At 34.1% G+C, this 18,027-nt stretch overlaps 1 protein-coding gene across 12 annotated transcripts in view; it reads right to left on the bottom strand.

The window, feature by feature from the left end:
- Positions 1 to 18,027, bottom strand: part of RBM26 (RNA binding motif protein 26) — an 87,180-nt gene that overhangs the window by 24,086 nt on the left and 45,067 nt on the right. For 5 of the 12 annotated variants that reach the window (XM_032314305.1, XM_032314298.1, XM_032314300.1 and 2 more), the window contains exons 10-18: positions 17,613 to 17,724; positions 16,362 to 16,521; positions 14,130 to 14,294; positions 13,361 to 13,492; positions 12,084 to 12,155; positions 4,757 to 4,882; positions 4,356 to 4,430; positions 2,783 to 2,950; positions 1,015 to 1,119 (exon numbers count right to left, since the gene is read on the bottom strand). In XM_032314305.1, the coding sequence (XP_032170196.1) occupies positions 1,015 to 1,119; positions 2,783 to 2,950; positions 4,356 to 4,430; positions 4,757 to 4,882; positions 12,084 to 12,155; positions 13,361 to 13,492; positions 14,130 to 14,294; positions 16,362 to 16,521; positions 17,613 to 17,724 (1,115 nt within the window). The remainder of the gene's footprint in view (positions 1 to 1,014; positions 1,120 to 2,782; positions 2,951 to 4,355; positions 4,431 to 4,756; positions 4,883 to 12,083; positions 12,156 to 13,360; positions 13,493 to 14,129; positions 14,295 to 16,361; positions 16,522 to 17,612; positions 17,725 to 18,027) is intronic. The other 7 variants (XM_032314306.1, XM_032314308.1, XM_032314309.1 and 4 more) reach the window with 3 other exon arrangements.

The following is an 18,027-nucleotide window of genomic DNA, read 5'->3' as shown; positions in this document are numbered from 1 at the left end:
ATAAAGTGCCACCAACACAGGCAAGTAATCTCTATAATAAAGAAAACACAATTTCTATCTTAACTGAAAGAAATCTATCTTTTTCAAAACCTGTTCCCTTGGCCAGAATACAAAGGCAACCCTATCAAGTTTCCAGAGAATGCAAAATATATGCAGGTTGTGAGACCATCCTATGTTTCTATGACAGGCAAGATGGAGCCTTAAGACAGCACAGTGGTTTGGCTACTAAATGTTAAGTCTTTAATATCCGGATGCCAGTACTAAATTCAGAATATGTCCTATTAGAAAAAAAATCAAGGTGCTAACAAATTTGGGCAAAAAAAGCATAATTCTCAGATGAAGGCAAAATAATTTAAAATATAAAAAATTTTAATTGTGGCATCAATCATAAATGTACCCAAGGACCAACTGCATTAATGACATTAATGTCTCTGTACTTCAAAATGTAATTCTGATTTTTAAACACTTTTTTGCTAAATGTTACAAATGCTCATTATAATGATCAATTTCACTAAATTTTTCTTATACAATCATATAGCTAAATTAGAAGAAGTTTATTTTCTTTTATAAACATCCACAGCACCATCTATAGGCAAAACTTAAGTAAGCATGCTTTTAATACAGTTCTCCACTAAAGTCTAATCCTTACAGCAACTCAATGTAATATGTCTGTATACACACAGAATATCTTTGTAATAACTGAAAAGGCTTTAACAGATCTTGGTCCCAGGGAGAAGGAGAGGACTAAAATTAGGAAAGAACCGAATTCACTAGAAGTGGAAGGACTTAGGTGTACAGGTAGAACTGCCGCCACCCCTCATTAAATAACAGATTTTCTCTACCAGTTCTGAAAAATTTGCTAATTTCTTCTCTCTTTCCTGTACCAAATCCCAGTATGTATGTCACAGACTACCAACAATTATAGACTACAATGAGGGGGATATATTTTCAAATTGACCACCATAACTACATCTGCTTCTCTTTGGCATACTACGTAGTTGTGGTGAAACATACTTCCAGCTGTAATTCTGTATACTTTCTCCTAAGTTCAGTGACTTCTTCTCCAGCTTGCATCTTCTTATATAAATCCAATTCTGTATCAAGCAATTCTTTCTGCATCTAGAAAATGGTAATTAATAATTTAAGTGACAAAAATTAATATCCTGCATTTACAAAAAAACTTGTTTTTTTTTTTTTTACAAAGAGCTTTTATACATTCCCATTTAATCCGTACATTCCTTCTGTATCTCCAGTCCTACCACCCTAGTCCAAGCCATCAATCACTTCTGGTCTACACTACTACAATAGCTTCCTAACTTGTTCCTACTTCCATTCATTTCCCTATAGTTCATTTTCCATACAGAAGCCAGAGTGAGATTTCTATGGGCTGATATGAAGTAATTTTCAAGAAATAACTGTGAAAAGAAAAAAACAAAAACAAAAAAACAAGATGTTAATGAGCAATATATAGTATGCTTTTACGTAGGGAAGGAATACATACACACATACCAAGAGGGAGAGAAAAATGGGGATAGAGTGGCAGGGATCAAAGGGAAAAGGTATTTCTATATATACTTTTTTAATGTAATTTAACTTTCAAAACATGTTTATGTTTTTATTCAAAAAAATAAAGGCAACAAGAATGAAATGGAGGGAGATCCAAAATTGACTACGAATAGACATACATTTAACTTCATTAACTTGATGGCATAATCACACAAAAGGGGAAAAAATGTAAGCATAGGCCACAGTTCTGACCCTATACTCTTAGTTGAATATACTGTGAGCTTGTAAAAAATACAAATACATTTTGAATCTTAATGGTCTTTAATCTTAATGGTCGGAAGTGCTATTGTTAGAGCAATTCAGGAACTATGTGGAATGTATTAAATGACTGTGAAAATGAGTACTGTACTGATGTTAGTGGGAAGCAAGCTGTTATTATGGCAACAGGAGATAAAATATGGAATAAGAGGAGGAAAAGAAGCATCCTGTGGTACTGGAGAGAATCAGAAATATCAATATGAGTTCATGATTTTACACATATACGTACATACACACAACACCAAGTATAAATGTTGTGTAACTGGAGATTTTTAAAAATCACTTACTATCACATGAAATTAACTTCCTCACTTATTCACATCCAACAGACTGATGTACTTGAATTTCCCCCCTTTTAATCAATTCAATATAAGGCTGCTGGAATGCTATTGTTTTTTTAAGATTTTACTTATTCATTTCAGAAAGAGAGACAGAGAGAACGAACAAGCAGAGGGGTTGAGGGAGAAAGAGAAGCAGACTCCCCACTGAGTAGGGAGCCGGACATGGAACTTGATTCCAGGACCCAGAGATCACGACCTGAGCCAAAGGCAGATGCTTAACCAACTGCGATACCCAGGTGCCTCCGGAATGTTACCTCTGTTTTTAACCTTTTGTACTATGAACTCCTTATAAAATGAAGTTCAAATTCTTCCCTCAAGTACCTGTATCACTCAAGTTATCTTTTAAAGATTATCCATAACTATTCTCCTAATTACTGACTTTCCAACTGTAATCTAAAGAATTTAAAAAATTAATAGAGATAGGATTTAAAAGAATAATAGAGTTTGCTTATCTATACATATTTACTATTAATTAAGAAGGAGGGAAAAAATGTTAGCATATAATAGTCGGATTTAAGCAAAAGAATATTACCTAAAAGGAAAATAATCTTAAAGCATTTAAATGTTAAATGTTTTTGAGTAAGTGGTATAATGAAGAACAACACGAAGTAAAATACCTGAGTCTTGGTTTTTATACTTTTTGGAAGACAGCGTCCAGGAGAAACAGCTTTGACTTCATCTTTCAATTTGGTAATATTTTTGGTCAAAACCTCTAAAGTTTTCATTATTTCTGCTTTATCTTCAGACTTCATTGATTTGTTTTTCTCCAGTTTTGAAATTAACATCTGCCAAATTTTTTAAAAAGAAAAAATTAAGATACTTATTCCTCATACTATTAACAAAGCAAACACAGCAAAATAAACATAAAAATAAATAACTACTAGTTTTAATTTATATATTTATGGCAAGGCTTACAACTTCTAAGCAGAATAACAGATTTTGGTGGTGCTATCTCAAGTCTTAATCTTGGCCACTTTGTCAAGAATTTCACGTTATCACTGGTCTCTCAGAATATAAGTTCAAAGCACAAACATAAGAAATTCAATCTGACCACTGAAAAGTTGTCAATTTAAAGTAATATCAATAATTTTACTTTCAAATCCTTGTGATTATTACTGGCTCTAAGTATTCCCACTCCAAATGTAGTCTGCAGCCCAGAAAGAACCAGAGGAAGTTTTATGGCTCCCTTCACATAATGAAATCTTAAAAAATTACTTACATTCTTTGTCACAGGGAACAATAACTGGCTAGCCTAAGACTGATATCCCCAACTGATTCCTGATGGACAGGAATCAAAAGATAAACAAGGCAATATGGGGGAGAAGATACCACATACTACAGGTTTTCTCAGTCAAGCTGGTTTCAGTTTGTGGTGTAAAGTACTATAATTTCTCTTTACCAAGTATATCCAAATTTAAATTAGAAATTTTAAGTGAAAATGTAAGAAGTTTCTGCCTTTTCAATATTTTGAAATGTCATAACTTTTATTACAAGACATAATCAAAAACTGACACTAATTAAATGTCACAGAGCAACCCCGTACAAAATACTGTAAACCATGCAATTTTACATTTTTCTAGCAGCTATATTAAAAAGATTTTTAAAAACCCAAACCAGTAAAGTTAATACTGTGTTTAACTCAATATATCCAAAATGCTATATTTCAAAAAAATTACTGAAATGTTTTACTTTTTTCCTTCATATTACATCTTTGAAATCTAGTATGCATTTTATATCCACAGAGCACATAACAATTTAGACAAGGCTTTTCTCTAGTACTCAAAAGTTGGATGAAGCTACTATCTACCATACTGGACGACACAAAACTAGAGGATTCCAAGCCAATTAAAGAAAGGTACATATTTCAACAGAAAAAAAACCTGAGAAAAAGATTCCAATTCACTATCAGTTGACAAACTACTATGCAGCAACATATCTTGATAAACACTCATTTTCACTTCAAGTTGACGACCTGAGTTCCGTGAAATCACTCCAAACCCCAGTTCACCATTTAATGCTCTTCATCCTCAATACATTAAATCAACTGATATATACCTTATCAGACAAATATTTCAGTTTTACCCTTTCGAATTACATAAAATATATTTCTTAGGATTAGCTATAGTGTCAAATTAAATTTACTTAAAATTAAAAGAACATAAATATATTTTGCCAAATCTAATATTTTACCTTCTGTGTTTCAATGTGCTTTTCTAAAATTTCTTGTTTCCTTTTCCTTACATCTTGCTGAAGTTTCAGTGCCTCCTAGTGAAAGAGACCAAGAATATCATTAGAGTATTTACTGTATATTTTTCTGATAAACAGATATTCCAGAGGAAAGAAATGGTTGTAGATGCAGCAGTTTGGCAACAAATAAATGTAAAGTTTACAAGTTAAATACATATGTAAGTTTCAAGAGAATCCTTCAACCCAAAATTAATACCTATTATTACACTATGAAAAACAGAAGTTCAGTGGCAGCCAACATACACTTTTCTTTTAGTTCTGTTTTGTGATAAGACTTGATAAAACACATACATGCAGAAAAGCTTTCCCACATGCACATTTTGGACACTATTATCTGTACTTACCTGCTTTTTTTTCTGTGCTTCATTATTATCAACTGCAGAGGTGGAAACAAGTAAGGTTTTCTGCGCAGCCTTCAAAGCAGCTGGATTATATACTGTTTTAGTTAGGCCAGTAGATGTAGACAACACCTACCGATACAAATTCAATTTATTAAAAAATGTATTAAGCATTCATGATACCTGTCTTTTCTATAAAACCCAATTTTAAAACACTTTTGTCAAAAATCAGTACACTGAAATAAATGTATTATTTACCTGTAACATTATTACCTAAACCACATTTCGTGATTTGAAAGGGTATGACTGAGGCATAAACTATAAAATAAAAAAAACTAAACAGTATATATCTATAGAAAAAAACATACAAAAACTGGAAATCAAGAAAAAGACACTGCAGTTACTTCATCACTGAGAAAATATTAGTTGCTAAAAACATTTACTTAGTATCCCTAGTGACTAGAACAAACACTGTACACAGGAGCATGACACAGGAGGAAACTGGATACTGTCCCTCAATTTAACATGATCGTTCACGATTTATAGTTCTGAAATTAACCTTTGTTAAGAACTTAAGAAACTGCTTTCTTGGGGCGCCTGGGTGGCTCAGTGGGTTAAGCCGCTGCCTTCGGCTCAGGTCATGATCTCAGGGTCCTGGGATCGAGTCCCGCATCGGGCTCTCTGCTCAGCGGGGAGCCTGCTTCCTCCTCTCTCTCTCTGCCTGCCTCTCTGCCTACTTGTGATCTCTGTCAAATAAATAAATAAAATCTTTAAAAAAAAAAAAAAAGAAACTACTTTCTTTCTCCATTCCTTTTGATGCATTGATCCCTCTGTTTTAAGTGACCTTATTCCCTTAAACCTAGCTCAAGTTCGGCACCAAATGGTCAAGACCTCCACAAACCCCTAATTATTTATTTCTTCTACCCAGATCCTTCCATGAAATTTTATTCCTATTCCTATTCAAACACCTAACTAAAATGACCAAATGATATATTGATTTATGCGTCTGTCTATTCAGTAAAACCACCAAAACCACGTCTTTCTCCTCTTTGTGCTTCTTCTAGTACCTAAACCTTGTTACCAACTAATTATGAGACTCTGGGTAACTTCAAGCACCTTCAAGCACCTTCTTTGGGCCTCAGTTTGTTCATCTATAAAATGAAAATGTTTAAATTGATGGCATCTAATGTCCTTACAAACTCAAAAATTCATTCCATGAGGGTACAGCTTTTTTTTTTGCTTCATTCACCACTCTATCTTCAGTGCCTAGAACAGTGCCAGGGCATGTAGTAAACACTCAACGAATAGTTTTGCACCTAAATTAAACTGAAATGATGATAAACTGAAGTGTACAATCTATACAAGGGTCATTCATGAAAATAAAAGTGTATAGGCTACCTTTTTCATTCTTCAAAAGCAGAAAGCTGTAGGTTCCAGAGTGTGGTCAGTTACCAGTTTTTAAGAAAGGAGTCTAGAGATCCCTTAAGAGTAATCTATGAATGTTATAAAAACTAAACATGGAACCATATGTGTGAACGATGTAACTTTCCAGAGGAAAAAAAAACACAGTTTCCAAAGTGTTAAGGGAGTTCCCTTCTTAAAATTAGGTTAAAAGAATTACAAAAACAGAAGATTACCAGTGAGAAAAAGCCTGACCTTTTAGCTACTAAAATATAAACATCTGGGTCTATCAGAGAAGTACCAGACACTATTTTCTAGTGTGCTTTCATGAAGTTAGATTAGTAAACATCACAAAGATTAGACAACTCATCACTAGTCTAAGTATTTAAGAATGTTTTAGCCTCCAAGTAACATAAAAACCTAGAATACTATTAATTATACTGGTTCCACACAATAAAACTGACGTTTAAAAATAAAGGTTCTTTATAATATTTGAGATGTATCAAATCTGACTGATAATTTTCTTCAATAACGAAAAATAATACTCAGATAGCACTAAAAATAATGAAATGGTTGCCTTCGGTAATATATGGAGTAAATACAGATTTACTTTGCAGTCTAACTTCAGTCACCATTCTCTGTAATATCAGAAAAAAAAATTTCTTCTATGCTACCTTACCATACCATGTGATGCTAAACTGCACGATCATACAAGGATGACATTATAACTTTATAGAGAAACACAAGATAATGTGCTAAAGACAGTCTGAGTGTCTCATAAACTGTTTCCTTCATGAGTGTGCCATAAAGAGTTGAAAAGTTGTGACCAAAAAGATTTTTATACTCAAATAAGTTGGAAATAATACAAACCTACTTTCTAGTTTCAAGATGCATTTTACCATAAAAGCTGTGAGAAGGCCTGAACTAAAGAAACCCATGTAACTTGTTTAATTTGGCATTTCTCCAATTTCAGTGAGAAGGGAACACTCCTTTTCAAAGTATACTTGTTAACATCTGATATCAGACTAAGGAATACTAGTTCGAAGTGAATAAAACTGTATGACAAAAATGAGAAGACTCCTTTACTCCTAAAAGCATCCCACCTCCTTGTTTTATCCAGGAACCGCCTTCTATTCTCTCTACACAGAACATTAGCTGGCATATTTCACTGAGTTCAAGACATCACTACGAAACACATTATCACAATGTACCCCTACTAAAGACAAATATGTTGCCAATTATAACCTACTAAAGACAAATATGTTGCCAATTATAACCGCAAACAGATAAGATGTAGCTTAATTCAGAGGTGTTGAAAGGTGAAAATAAAATGTCTTATAAACAATGAACTATATGATCACAAAAACTGCTAACTATTTGAATCTATTTGGTTCTAGAGTTTATAGACAGTAAGAGTATGAATAGCAAGGGATATCTGTATTTTCAAAAGACAAAGATGGAGTTGTGATAAAAGAGAAGAAAATCTGTTAAGAATGAAACCAGTGGAAGGACATGACAAATCCAAAAGAACAGAAGGTGCTACAACTTCTAAAAACAAAGTCAAAGCACAGGTGGTGGCTTTTCAAACAATCACACCTTCTCTATTTTCCAAATGGGTTTCTGCTTGTGCTGTATTTTTTTATATATTGACCTTACTGCATTCACCTATTAATTCCAAAGGTTGGTGAATTCCTTTGGATTTTTCACATATATGATGTCATCTGCGAGTAAATACAGTTTTGTTTCTTCTTTTGCCATCTTTTCACCATTTATTTCACTTTCTTGCCTTACTACACTGATTAGGCTCTACACTTAAAAAAGTGATGATTTCAAGAAGAGATCTTGTTCCTGATCTCAAGAAGAAAATCATTCAATATTCCACTATTCGGTATTTTAGCTCTAGAGGTTTTATGAAGATAAAGTTTATCAAATTAAGGAAGTTTCTATTCTTATTTTGTGTGCTGTTTATTGTGACTAAGTAATAAATTTCATCATATGCTTTTTCTACTGAAATAATCATAGGAGGTTCTTCCTACTCTTCTCCCCCTTATTCTGTTAATGTGGTAAATTAAGTGGATTTTCAAATGTTAACTCAATCTTGCATTTCTGGAATAAATTCTACCTGGCCAGCACGTATTTTCTTTCTTCTTATCACTGAGAACCTGCTAATATTTAGCTTAGGATTTTTAGGTATACATTCATGAGCTATTGCTTATAATTTTCCTTTATTGTAATATACTTGTTAGGTTTGGTGTCAAAGGTTTGTTGAATTCAAAAAGTGAGCTGAAAAGTATCATATATGCTTTGTTATTAAAATGTACATCACTACCTCTCACTTTCCAAGACAAAAGTCAATTTCTTAATAAGTTACAATCCATTAACACCTCTTTACCTTATTTCCTATGTGAAATATTATCAGACGTAAACTACTATTAATTCTTGTAAATAAAAAGAAAAACAGGGGTGCCTGGGTGGCTCAGTGGGTTAAGCCGCTGCCTTCAGCTCAGGTCATGATCTCAGGGTCCTGGGATCGAGCCCCTCATTGGGCTCTCTGCTAGGCAGGGAGCCTGCTTCCTCCTCTCTCTCTCTCTCTCTGCCTACCTCTCTACTTGTGATCTCTGTCAAATAAATAAATAAAATCTTAAAAACAACAACAACAACAACAATCTTGGTAATAATTCTGACTAAATAATCCAGGTAATAATCCTGAGAGAGATCAATGCATTTAAAAAAAAATCAGGGGCACCTGGGTGGCTCAGCCATTGAGCATCGGCCTTCGGCTCAGGTCATGATCCCAGAGTTATGGGATCGAACCCTGCATCAGGCTCCCTGCTTTTTTCTGTCAAAAAAAAAAAAAATAAAATCTTAAAAAAAAACAAAAGTATTCAGTAACAGTTACGAAAAGAAACTCATAAATTCCTTAACTGTTATATTTAAAAATTACACAACAAATGAAAATTAAAAAATCAGAGGGTTACTTAGATGGCTGCGTTTTTTAGTTAAGGAAACAGAGAGTAAGCTTTGTTCAGGATCATACCTAATGTCAGCTGTTAACTCAACAGCTGAAGTCTCCAAATGACTCGCAATGTTCCTTCAGTATACCACATAATTTCCCTTTTAAAAGTCCCATGGTGCTTATGTTAACATATCATATTGCAAAGAGACAAAGATACATATTTTTAGATTTTAAAAAAGGTCAGGGGGAGGAGGGAAAGAAAGAAACTATTGCTAAGCTGCTAAGGAACAATAACATCCTATACCTGAAACTGATAATGATACACAAACCTTAAATATTCATGTAATTAATCATTTTACTTTCTTAGTTAAGAAGGGTCTAAGGGAGATAATTTGGACAGTCTTAAGTCTTTCTGTAGACTAATCAAGGTGGTACACACAGATGCCACCTTTATTCTTAATAAATCACTGTATCTTGAGAAGTACTCAAACATCATTTCACTGATCAGTCTTTCCAAATCATACCATTTAATAGCTACTGCAATGTCTTAAGATTTCGGTGTATAAATTAAGTTTTAAGTTTTCTCTTTCAACATAAAAATGGACTTTTAGAATAAAGAATCAGTGAAGGGTTTACTCAGTGTTGTTCAGAGGAAGGGGAAATTTTTTATATTTGTATACTTACTTGCTTTCATAACGACAGAAGACACTGTATAGATACTAGTTTTGAGTATTTCCCAGCCTTCAATTTGATGATGGGAAACATTCTTCTATCCTTCCTAAGACTTCTCTGAATCACTAAGCTCTAAGGATTCTTCATCAAAAACCCCTACAGACTTGGGGAACGGGAACAACCAAGAATAAGCAAAAACAAAATGCTATTCTATAAAGAAGTTCACTGAAGATGACTAAAAGTTACACACTTCTAAATAACTGCTTTCCTTAAAAGATTCTTTATAGTATTTACAGTATTTCTTCATAAAAATACTACCATTAGTGATTTTTCAGTTAATGGTAACTCTATTACTAAATATACACTATCAATTCCAAATCTCTTTTATCCTAAAGCTATATAAAACACATTAAAAAAAAAAAGAAGCAAACATACCAGAAGAGTTCTGTAAAAGCTACAAATTTCAGAGTCTAAATCTTGACAAAAACAGATGCTAAGTATAAAGTTTTTAGACCTCTCCAGAATTGGTCATTACTAAACAAAGTGTAACAGACTTATTTTCTTTATTCCTTAGTTACTTACTATCAAGGTGGATAAACCTAATCAAAGTTAATACTTAGATACTGCTAAAGTCAGTAGCATGGACTAAGATATAGACAAATACAGGGGGGGAAAAGGGAGGCATCATATGGGGAAAAAAATTAAAGATTTTACAGACTAGGGTAAAGAGATTTTTTCAAATCTTTAAAAGAATGACTAGAATTCACTTAGAGGAAAATGGACTCCAGGAAAATCACCATCAAAAAAAGAAAAAGAAAAAAGGCAGGAAAGAGTGAGAAATAATGAGCAGAAAAAGGCTTGCTAAGGTAAAAAGAAGATCCAACACAGAGACATAAGCCCCAAATAACTGAGATATGATACGCTACGAATAAAGCAGGTATGTAGCTGGGGAAATGAAGTTCTTAACTTCTGTAAGAAGTTAACATTAAAATAAGTCTGAAAGTACAGTGGTGGTAGTATAAATCTCAGGAGGAGCATACGGCTAGGACACCACATCCAGAGGCCAAGAAACTGAAGGTGGGGAAGAAAAAGAAGTGGATGACAAACACAAGTGAATGACTCTCAGGTTTTTAGACTGCACAACTTGGAAAATGGTGGTAGAACTTCCAGAGTCGGAGTGAGGAAGAGAGGTTAATTTAGGTGGCAAATCATCATTTTTTAAGCACATTATGCCTGAAGTAATGTTGAGGTGCCCAAGACGAAAATGTGAAATACAGAATGAGATTCAAATTCAAATTTCTAGAATTGCCTTAGTTTAACATGGCAAATAAGGAAGAGGATATACTGAAAAACCAGTGAGGAGAGGTTAGCCCTTTCATGGGATGCTCTATGTAACATATAAGAGTCAACTTTCTACATAACTTAATAATGGAAAGAGCCATGGATATAAAATAGAGGAGACCCACATTCTAGTCCTGACTCAGTAATTCCTAGTTTATCCACCGGGCCTTACCTTCCTTCTAAGGTGAGGACACAGAAATGAGAAAAATGATCTAATCCTATTCTGTGATTCCATATATCAAATAAGACTAAAGACCAGAGCATTCGCTCATACCTAAATGGAAAAAATAAATAATACACCTACACAAAACTATGAGATAGGTCCATTTAATCAGTAATTACCCCATTGTTTAAAAAAAGAAATGACAAATGACAATTGTCAGGCTATGTACAACAGCTGTTAGTAATAGGTAACAAATTTACATTTACATCATCCTTTCCAATTAAAAAATACTTTTAAATGAATCATTTTATTTAATCCTCACAAAACTCTGTGAGCAACACAAATTTACAATCTTCATTTCACCAACGAGGAAAAAGAATCGGAAAGGTTAAGAGCACTGCCCAGTATCATGCAGTTAGTAAGTGAAGAGCCAAAACTCAAACTCAGGTAAAATTTCTAATTTGTGGCCTTTTCCATTAGGCTGCGAGAGTTTTCAAATTAAAATGCAAAATGTCGCTAAAGAAAATACAGTAATAAAATGAGAAAATGAAAAGAAGGAAGCACATAGACATATAGTGAGAGGCAAATATTAAAATGCTGATGCAAAAGTAAAAAAAAAAAAAAAGGTAGGCAAATTTTTTTCTTTTTCAGCAGATGGAAAGCAAAAAGGTAGGAATAAGAGATACAGATACTATTAAGAAGCAAGAGTTTAGAACTATGAAAAAAATTAAAAAATTAAGATGCCACCTGAAAACATTTATGAAGCCAAGACAAACAGATCATGCTATTATTCTTCTTACCTTTTCAGTTGCTGAAACAGATGGCTTTGATACAAAACCCAACCTGTCCTTCACAGATAACTTAGTTACATTCTAAAAAAATTAAAATGGACATATTCAGTGTTTCCCCAAACATATAGGTCTGTTGGGATTTTGAACATTCTGATTCTACTAATATATACTAACTCGTTAAGTATACTGATGTTAATCACACAAACCTGGGCCTTTTTCAAAGACAGAGACAGAAAGAAAATGTGTGTGGAAAAACAAACAGTATGCAGTATTATGCACTCATAAAAAATCATGATGTAAAGTAAGGTTTCAACTAGGTATTTATTAAAGTCCCTCCACTGATACAGAATCATTAATTCTTAGAATCCTATGTTGACAAGTGTTCAGAAAGTGTGAACACTGTAAATATTAGATTTGAGAAACTAAAATATCTGCCTGCTTCTTGAGCTTAAAAATAAAAGCCATTCTTTCCTAAAGTATGTTTCTATAGCCAAATACACTGTATCTGGCGATGATTTGAGATTACAGGATGGGGAATTATTATCACTGGGGGTTTTTTTAGTAATTGAAAATTTATCAATTTCCGTTCTGCATGTTTCCATACAATCTCATTATCTGACTCTTCAGGAATTACCTAGAAAACTATTTTAATAAAATAGCATCCTAACTATATCCTAATGCTTACACTGAACAACAAATGCTAAAATACCTAGAGAAAAAGAAAGCTAAGTTTCAAAGACAGAGGGTGCAGAAACAAGAAACTGCCACTCAAGTGTGGAAGGGAATGACATGTGGAGAAGAGAATCTGAAAGTCAGGAACGAGTGATGCAAAGTTCTGAGAACTATGTAAGTAACTTGAAACAGTATCATCAAGCATGCTAAAACCTGATGGCTTAAGCCTTCCCTTCACAAAAGCTTTTGGTGCAGTCTACTGTATCATCTTCTCTGGAATAGAAATGTAGTTAAGTAAAAGATGATGGGAAAAAAGATTTAATATACTGAACTTCATTTTTCAGGCAGTTTTGCTTAAAATTAATTCCTTCACAAAGTGAAAGGGAACTCAAGTATTAACTAGAGAGAAGAATTTAAAATTCAAATACTATAGGAAAAACAGAATGTGAAAATCTTGTGCTAATGGTAAAAAGAAAATTTACAGGCGGAGTTCATATATGTACAGACTGTATTTCTGTATAAGATACACACAATTAACTATAATTCGAATCACAAGGGACACTAATTTGCTGAGAACCTGTTATGAGACACACACAATAAGACTTTTCATTTACCTGAGGAAGGTCTGAACTGGCACTCTGTGCTTCTGCTGGTTCAATAGTATTTGAAGGTACCGGACCCAATCGCTCTTTAACTGACTGCTTCACAACAGGCAAAATGGGCTGCTGGACTAAGGGCTGCATTACCTCAGAATAAAAAAAAAAAAATGTTAAACAAGAGGATCAGCTCATGAACATGTCAAGTAACCTCTGTTATTTGTTATTACATTGCCCATGCAGAAAGTTTTAAAAGTGCAGCTTATAATCAAAACCTGTCTTCCAAATTCCTTCACACACACATATATGGATGTTTTTCTTTGCATAAATTAACTTATTTATAAAGGAAATAATGAACAGGAGAAAATTCAATCGAGAAACAAACTGCTATAAAATCCTCCTATAAGCAACTGATCTAACATTAGTGACTGATTCAGTGACTGAAAAAGAGAAAGGGAAGGTGGGCGGGGGGGATGGAAGGATTTCCAAAATGAACACACAGTATGAGTTTCTGAAATATGTATAAGCTACCACATACTGATTGGCTCCTACCTACTAGGCACTTTTCTATATGCTTTTTATCTTATCATCCAATGATTCTCTAAACTAGGGACTAACTTCTCAATAAAGAGAACAGGTTAAGGACATTAAATAAGTTCCTTCAGTCTTCACAGTTTTGGAGAATCTGAATTTAAGTCTACCTGACTGCAGTACTCCTGCTCTTAAACACTATATGCTAAGAGCTTTCTGAGAAAAGCATTGAGTTTCACACAAATCTCTCTCTTACCTTTGGAGAAGTAGTTTGCAACTGCTGGGTACTTCCTTCTCTGTGCCAATAAACCTTAATAAAGCGATTGTTTAGTACTGCTTCTGTACTTGATATAGCTTTCTTTGCTTCTTCATATGTTGCAAATTGGATAAGGGCACCTTCAGGATCACCATTATAAGCAACCTAAGATTTAAAATATTAAGACCAGTGAATTCCAAAAGAATCCATTGTTTCATCCAATAAAATTCCTCAAGAGATGAAATTCTGGTCCTTCCAGGAAGCATTCTATCTTTACATCTAGATTATTTTCTTTCTTACGTCTAGATTATTTACCACGGTTTACTTTCACTCCCAAAGAAATGTTAACTAAGGACTGTATTAAAAAATGCAAACTGAAACAGTAGTCAGATACCATGTTTTGCTCCTCAATTTTGAAAATTTCCCTAAATTAATTTTACCAGGGCACTTAAATTACAAGAGGAAAAGAATATTCTGAAAACTTTTTTGTGTCTACATCTAAATGTGGTAAATAAAATTGAATTGCTGTAAAAAGATACTCAGATGTTCAAGATTACGTAACTGTGGAGTAATATGTATACCATGGGTCCGCATATTTTTTAATATATATATCTTTTGCGCGTGCTAACTGAAACACAAAAAACCTAGAATAATATATGATATATTTTTAACACTAATAGGATTATGGGGATATATGGGGAAAGGAATGAGAAGTACACGAAGAGTTAAGGTGGAAACATTTCCTTTAAATTCTATATAAACTTCTATTGCCCCCGGGCGCCTGGGTGGCTCAATGGGTTAAGCCTCTGCCTTCAGCTCAGGTCATGATCTCAGGTCCTGATCGAATCCGCACATCGGGCTCTCTGCTAGGCAGGGAGCCTGCTTCCTCCTCTCTCTCTCTCAGGGAGCCTGCTTCCTCCGATCTCTCTCTCTCTCTCTACACCTGCCTCTCTACCTACTTGTGATCTCTCTCTGTCAAATAAATAAAATCTCTAGAGGGGGAAAAAAAAAAAACTTCTATTGCCCCACACCAAGCAAGCATGCATTTTTTCATGTTCTTTTTATATTATTTATTTATTTATTTTTAAAGATTTTATTTATTTATCTGACAGAGACTACAAGTAGGCAGAGAGGCAGGTAGAGGTGGCAGCGGGGGGAAGCAGGCTCTGCCGAGCAGGGAGGCCGATGCGGGGCTTGATCCCAAAGCCCTGGGATCATGACCTGAGCCGAAGGCAGAGGCTTTAACCCACTGAGCCACCCAGGTGCCCCTATATTATCTTTTAAATGTCAAAAAAGCAAAATTTTCCAAACAATCGACTTCAGTTGTACTCTCTAAAAGTTATTTTTATCAGGTTATGGGAAGTAATTATTTTAGTTGAAAAGAACACCATACATACTGGAAAAAAAGCCCAAAATAATTACAGTATTTTTGACATATATAATGTTAACTCATACTAAATAATCTCATCTAAATCTAAAATACCCAACCCAAGGTCTAATTTTAGGAGAAGTCATATACAAATTACACTGATACTTAATCCTTAAGGATGTTCAAAAGTGACAGAGGAAAAAGTAAATATTTGAACTAATTAAGTATTCCTTAATTAGCTGATATTTGGGTCCCCCAAAAGTTAACGTTTAAGTGCTTCCTGATATACGAGCAGCAGAAACATCTTGACTAAAGCATTCTGTTGTAATGCTTCAGAAAAACTGAGGAAAACTATTAAAGATTAGATATTGCTGGGCACCTGGGTGGCTCAGTCGATTAAGCATCTGCCTTTGGCTCAGGTCATGATCCCAGCTTTCTGGGATCAAGCCCCACGGTAGGGTCTCCTCTCAGTGGGAGCCTGCTTCTCCCTCTCCCTGCCACTCTCCCTGCTTGTACTCTGTGTCAAATAAATAAATAAAGTCTTTTTAAAAACTAAAAAATAATTTTAAAAAGATTAGATTTTTCTACTCTAATTATTTAAAGTTTGCTATAATTTTGTAATAACTTCTATTAGGTAGAAAGTATATAATATGATCAATCAAAACTCCTTGCCTTCTGAGAGCAAAAAACTTACTCAAAATCATACATCGTTTTAAAAATATAGTTTTGTATCATTCCAATTTTCCAAATTTAGAATGTCACCAAATTTTCCATATTCCTTTATAAAAGTATTTTTCTTACTACATTAAAATCCCTCCCTAAATAATTAAGCAAAGACCATAGAATTACTGCATAGCTCTTACCTGTAAGTTAACCAAGGTTCCAAATCGACTAAAATGTTCATTAAGTTTGCTGATATTATTTAATTCTGGAGGAACTTTTCTAAGTTCAAGTTTGGTGTTTTCATTTCCAAACTGAACCTTCTTCTGGAAGCCTGGGCTGTTTGTTCTATTAAAATTTGGCCTGTAACAAAAAATCAAGTTGATTAATATATTTATTTATAAATCCTAAACCCTACCAAGCACAGATTAATAAGGTTTTACAATTTAAGTTCTATTGTTTTTTCAAACTGATTACTGGTTGATAAAGAAATTTTCTTCCAAAAACTGAAATTTCTTAATTACTACTGTACATATCTTTCACAGAAGCTAACTGAGAAGGCTTCTCCTATGCCACTTATTATGTCCCACTCGAATCCACGCCCACTTAAGCAGGAAAAGTCCAGTGCTCTTTCAGTAAATTTGCATACACAATTTTTGTTGCACTTCTGCAAAAGCTAGCTTACTGAAATGTATCCTATTCTAAAACAGTGATTAAAAACAAGGTATAACCGTCTCAACCACTTTCCACCTTAAAAAAAAAAAAGTCAAAACTGTAAACCATACATTTGGCGCTTGAAAAAAGGCCAAAACTGTGGCCCAGAGAGGTTACACACTTTCCTTACATCACAGAATTACAGGCAGAGCCAGAACTAGATAGTACCCATTACTAAATTATGTTAAAGCTCTGAAAGTGTGATCCTCTCTCCTTTAACTTACAAATGTTATAAGAATCTTCACACGCACCCCAGCATTCTGGTTCTTTCAATTATCCTCTTTCTCTGAAGCCCTTCCCTGACAACTTTAATGACTATCCAGTCTCCCCAGCCCCCCAAAAGATCACTTTCCAGCTCTAAATAGGACTTGCCTACATGCTAAAGCCTCTTCCCAAACCTGACCCAACTTCTTTCTCGAATAGTGGTCTCATGAGTACCCTTTCTATAGGTAGTTTTCACTGACATCTCTAAGTTAAGCAGTGTTTTTTTCTGGACGTGGGGAAAGGAAGGAAGAGGAAAAATTGTGTCCTTGACTACCACAACAATTCTGTATGCAAATACCCTCCAAGTACCTATTAACTTACAAATATTTAGAAATCAATGTACACTATAGTGTGAGACTGCTTATAAAACAGAATTATATAAAGCTCATTTTGAAAGAGAATACTATACTGCCAAATAATACTCCAGTATCCTAAAAATCACTATACATTAAAACTTCTCAATCCTGCCAGCTTACTTATCAAACCAGGTCTTCTTTGTAGGAGCTCCAGGCTCCCCGGAACCAATGGTTCTTTTCCTTGATTCCGAATCCACTACTATCCTCATACTGCTTTTATTAGGAGGTTTTTCTATTTGAAAAGAAAAGAGAGCACAGATTAATATTTTCTGTTTACCACAGATACTTCCTTAAATGCATACTGAAAACAAAGTTCTGGCTTCTTGTCCAAATATACATTTTTAGAAGAAACAGAAATAAATGCAGATTCAAATATAATAATCTAAAGGATTTTAACTTATTCTGAATTCACTTCATATCTAACTAAAGACGACTCAGGAATTCTTACATGTCAAATTACAATATGACTCTATAGGCCACTTCTTTTCGAGGTAGCGGTTGGGGGGATGGTAAAGGTAAAATCAATGTCACTGTT

Source organism: Mustela erminea, chromosome 15 (assembly GCF_009829155.1).
Source record: "Mustela erminea isolate mMusErm1 chromosome 15, mMusErm1.Pri, whole genome shotgun sequence".
Lineage (NCBI taxonomy): Eukaryota > Metazoa > Chordata > Mammalia > Carnivora > Mustelidae > Mustela > Mustela erminea.
The sequence above is the reverse complement of the archived record's forward strand: the minus strand, read 5'-3'. Positions and strand labels throughout refer to the sequence as shown.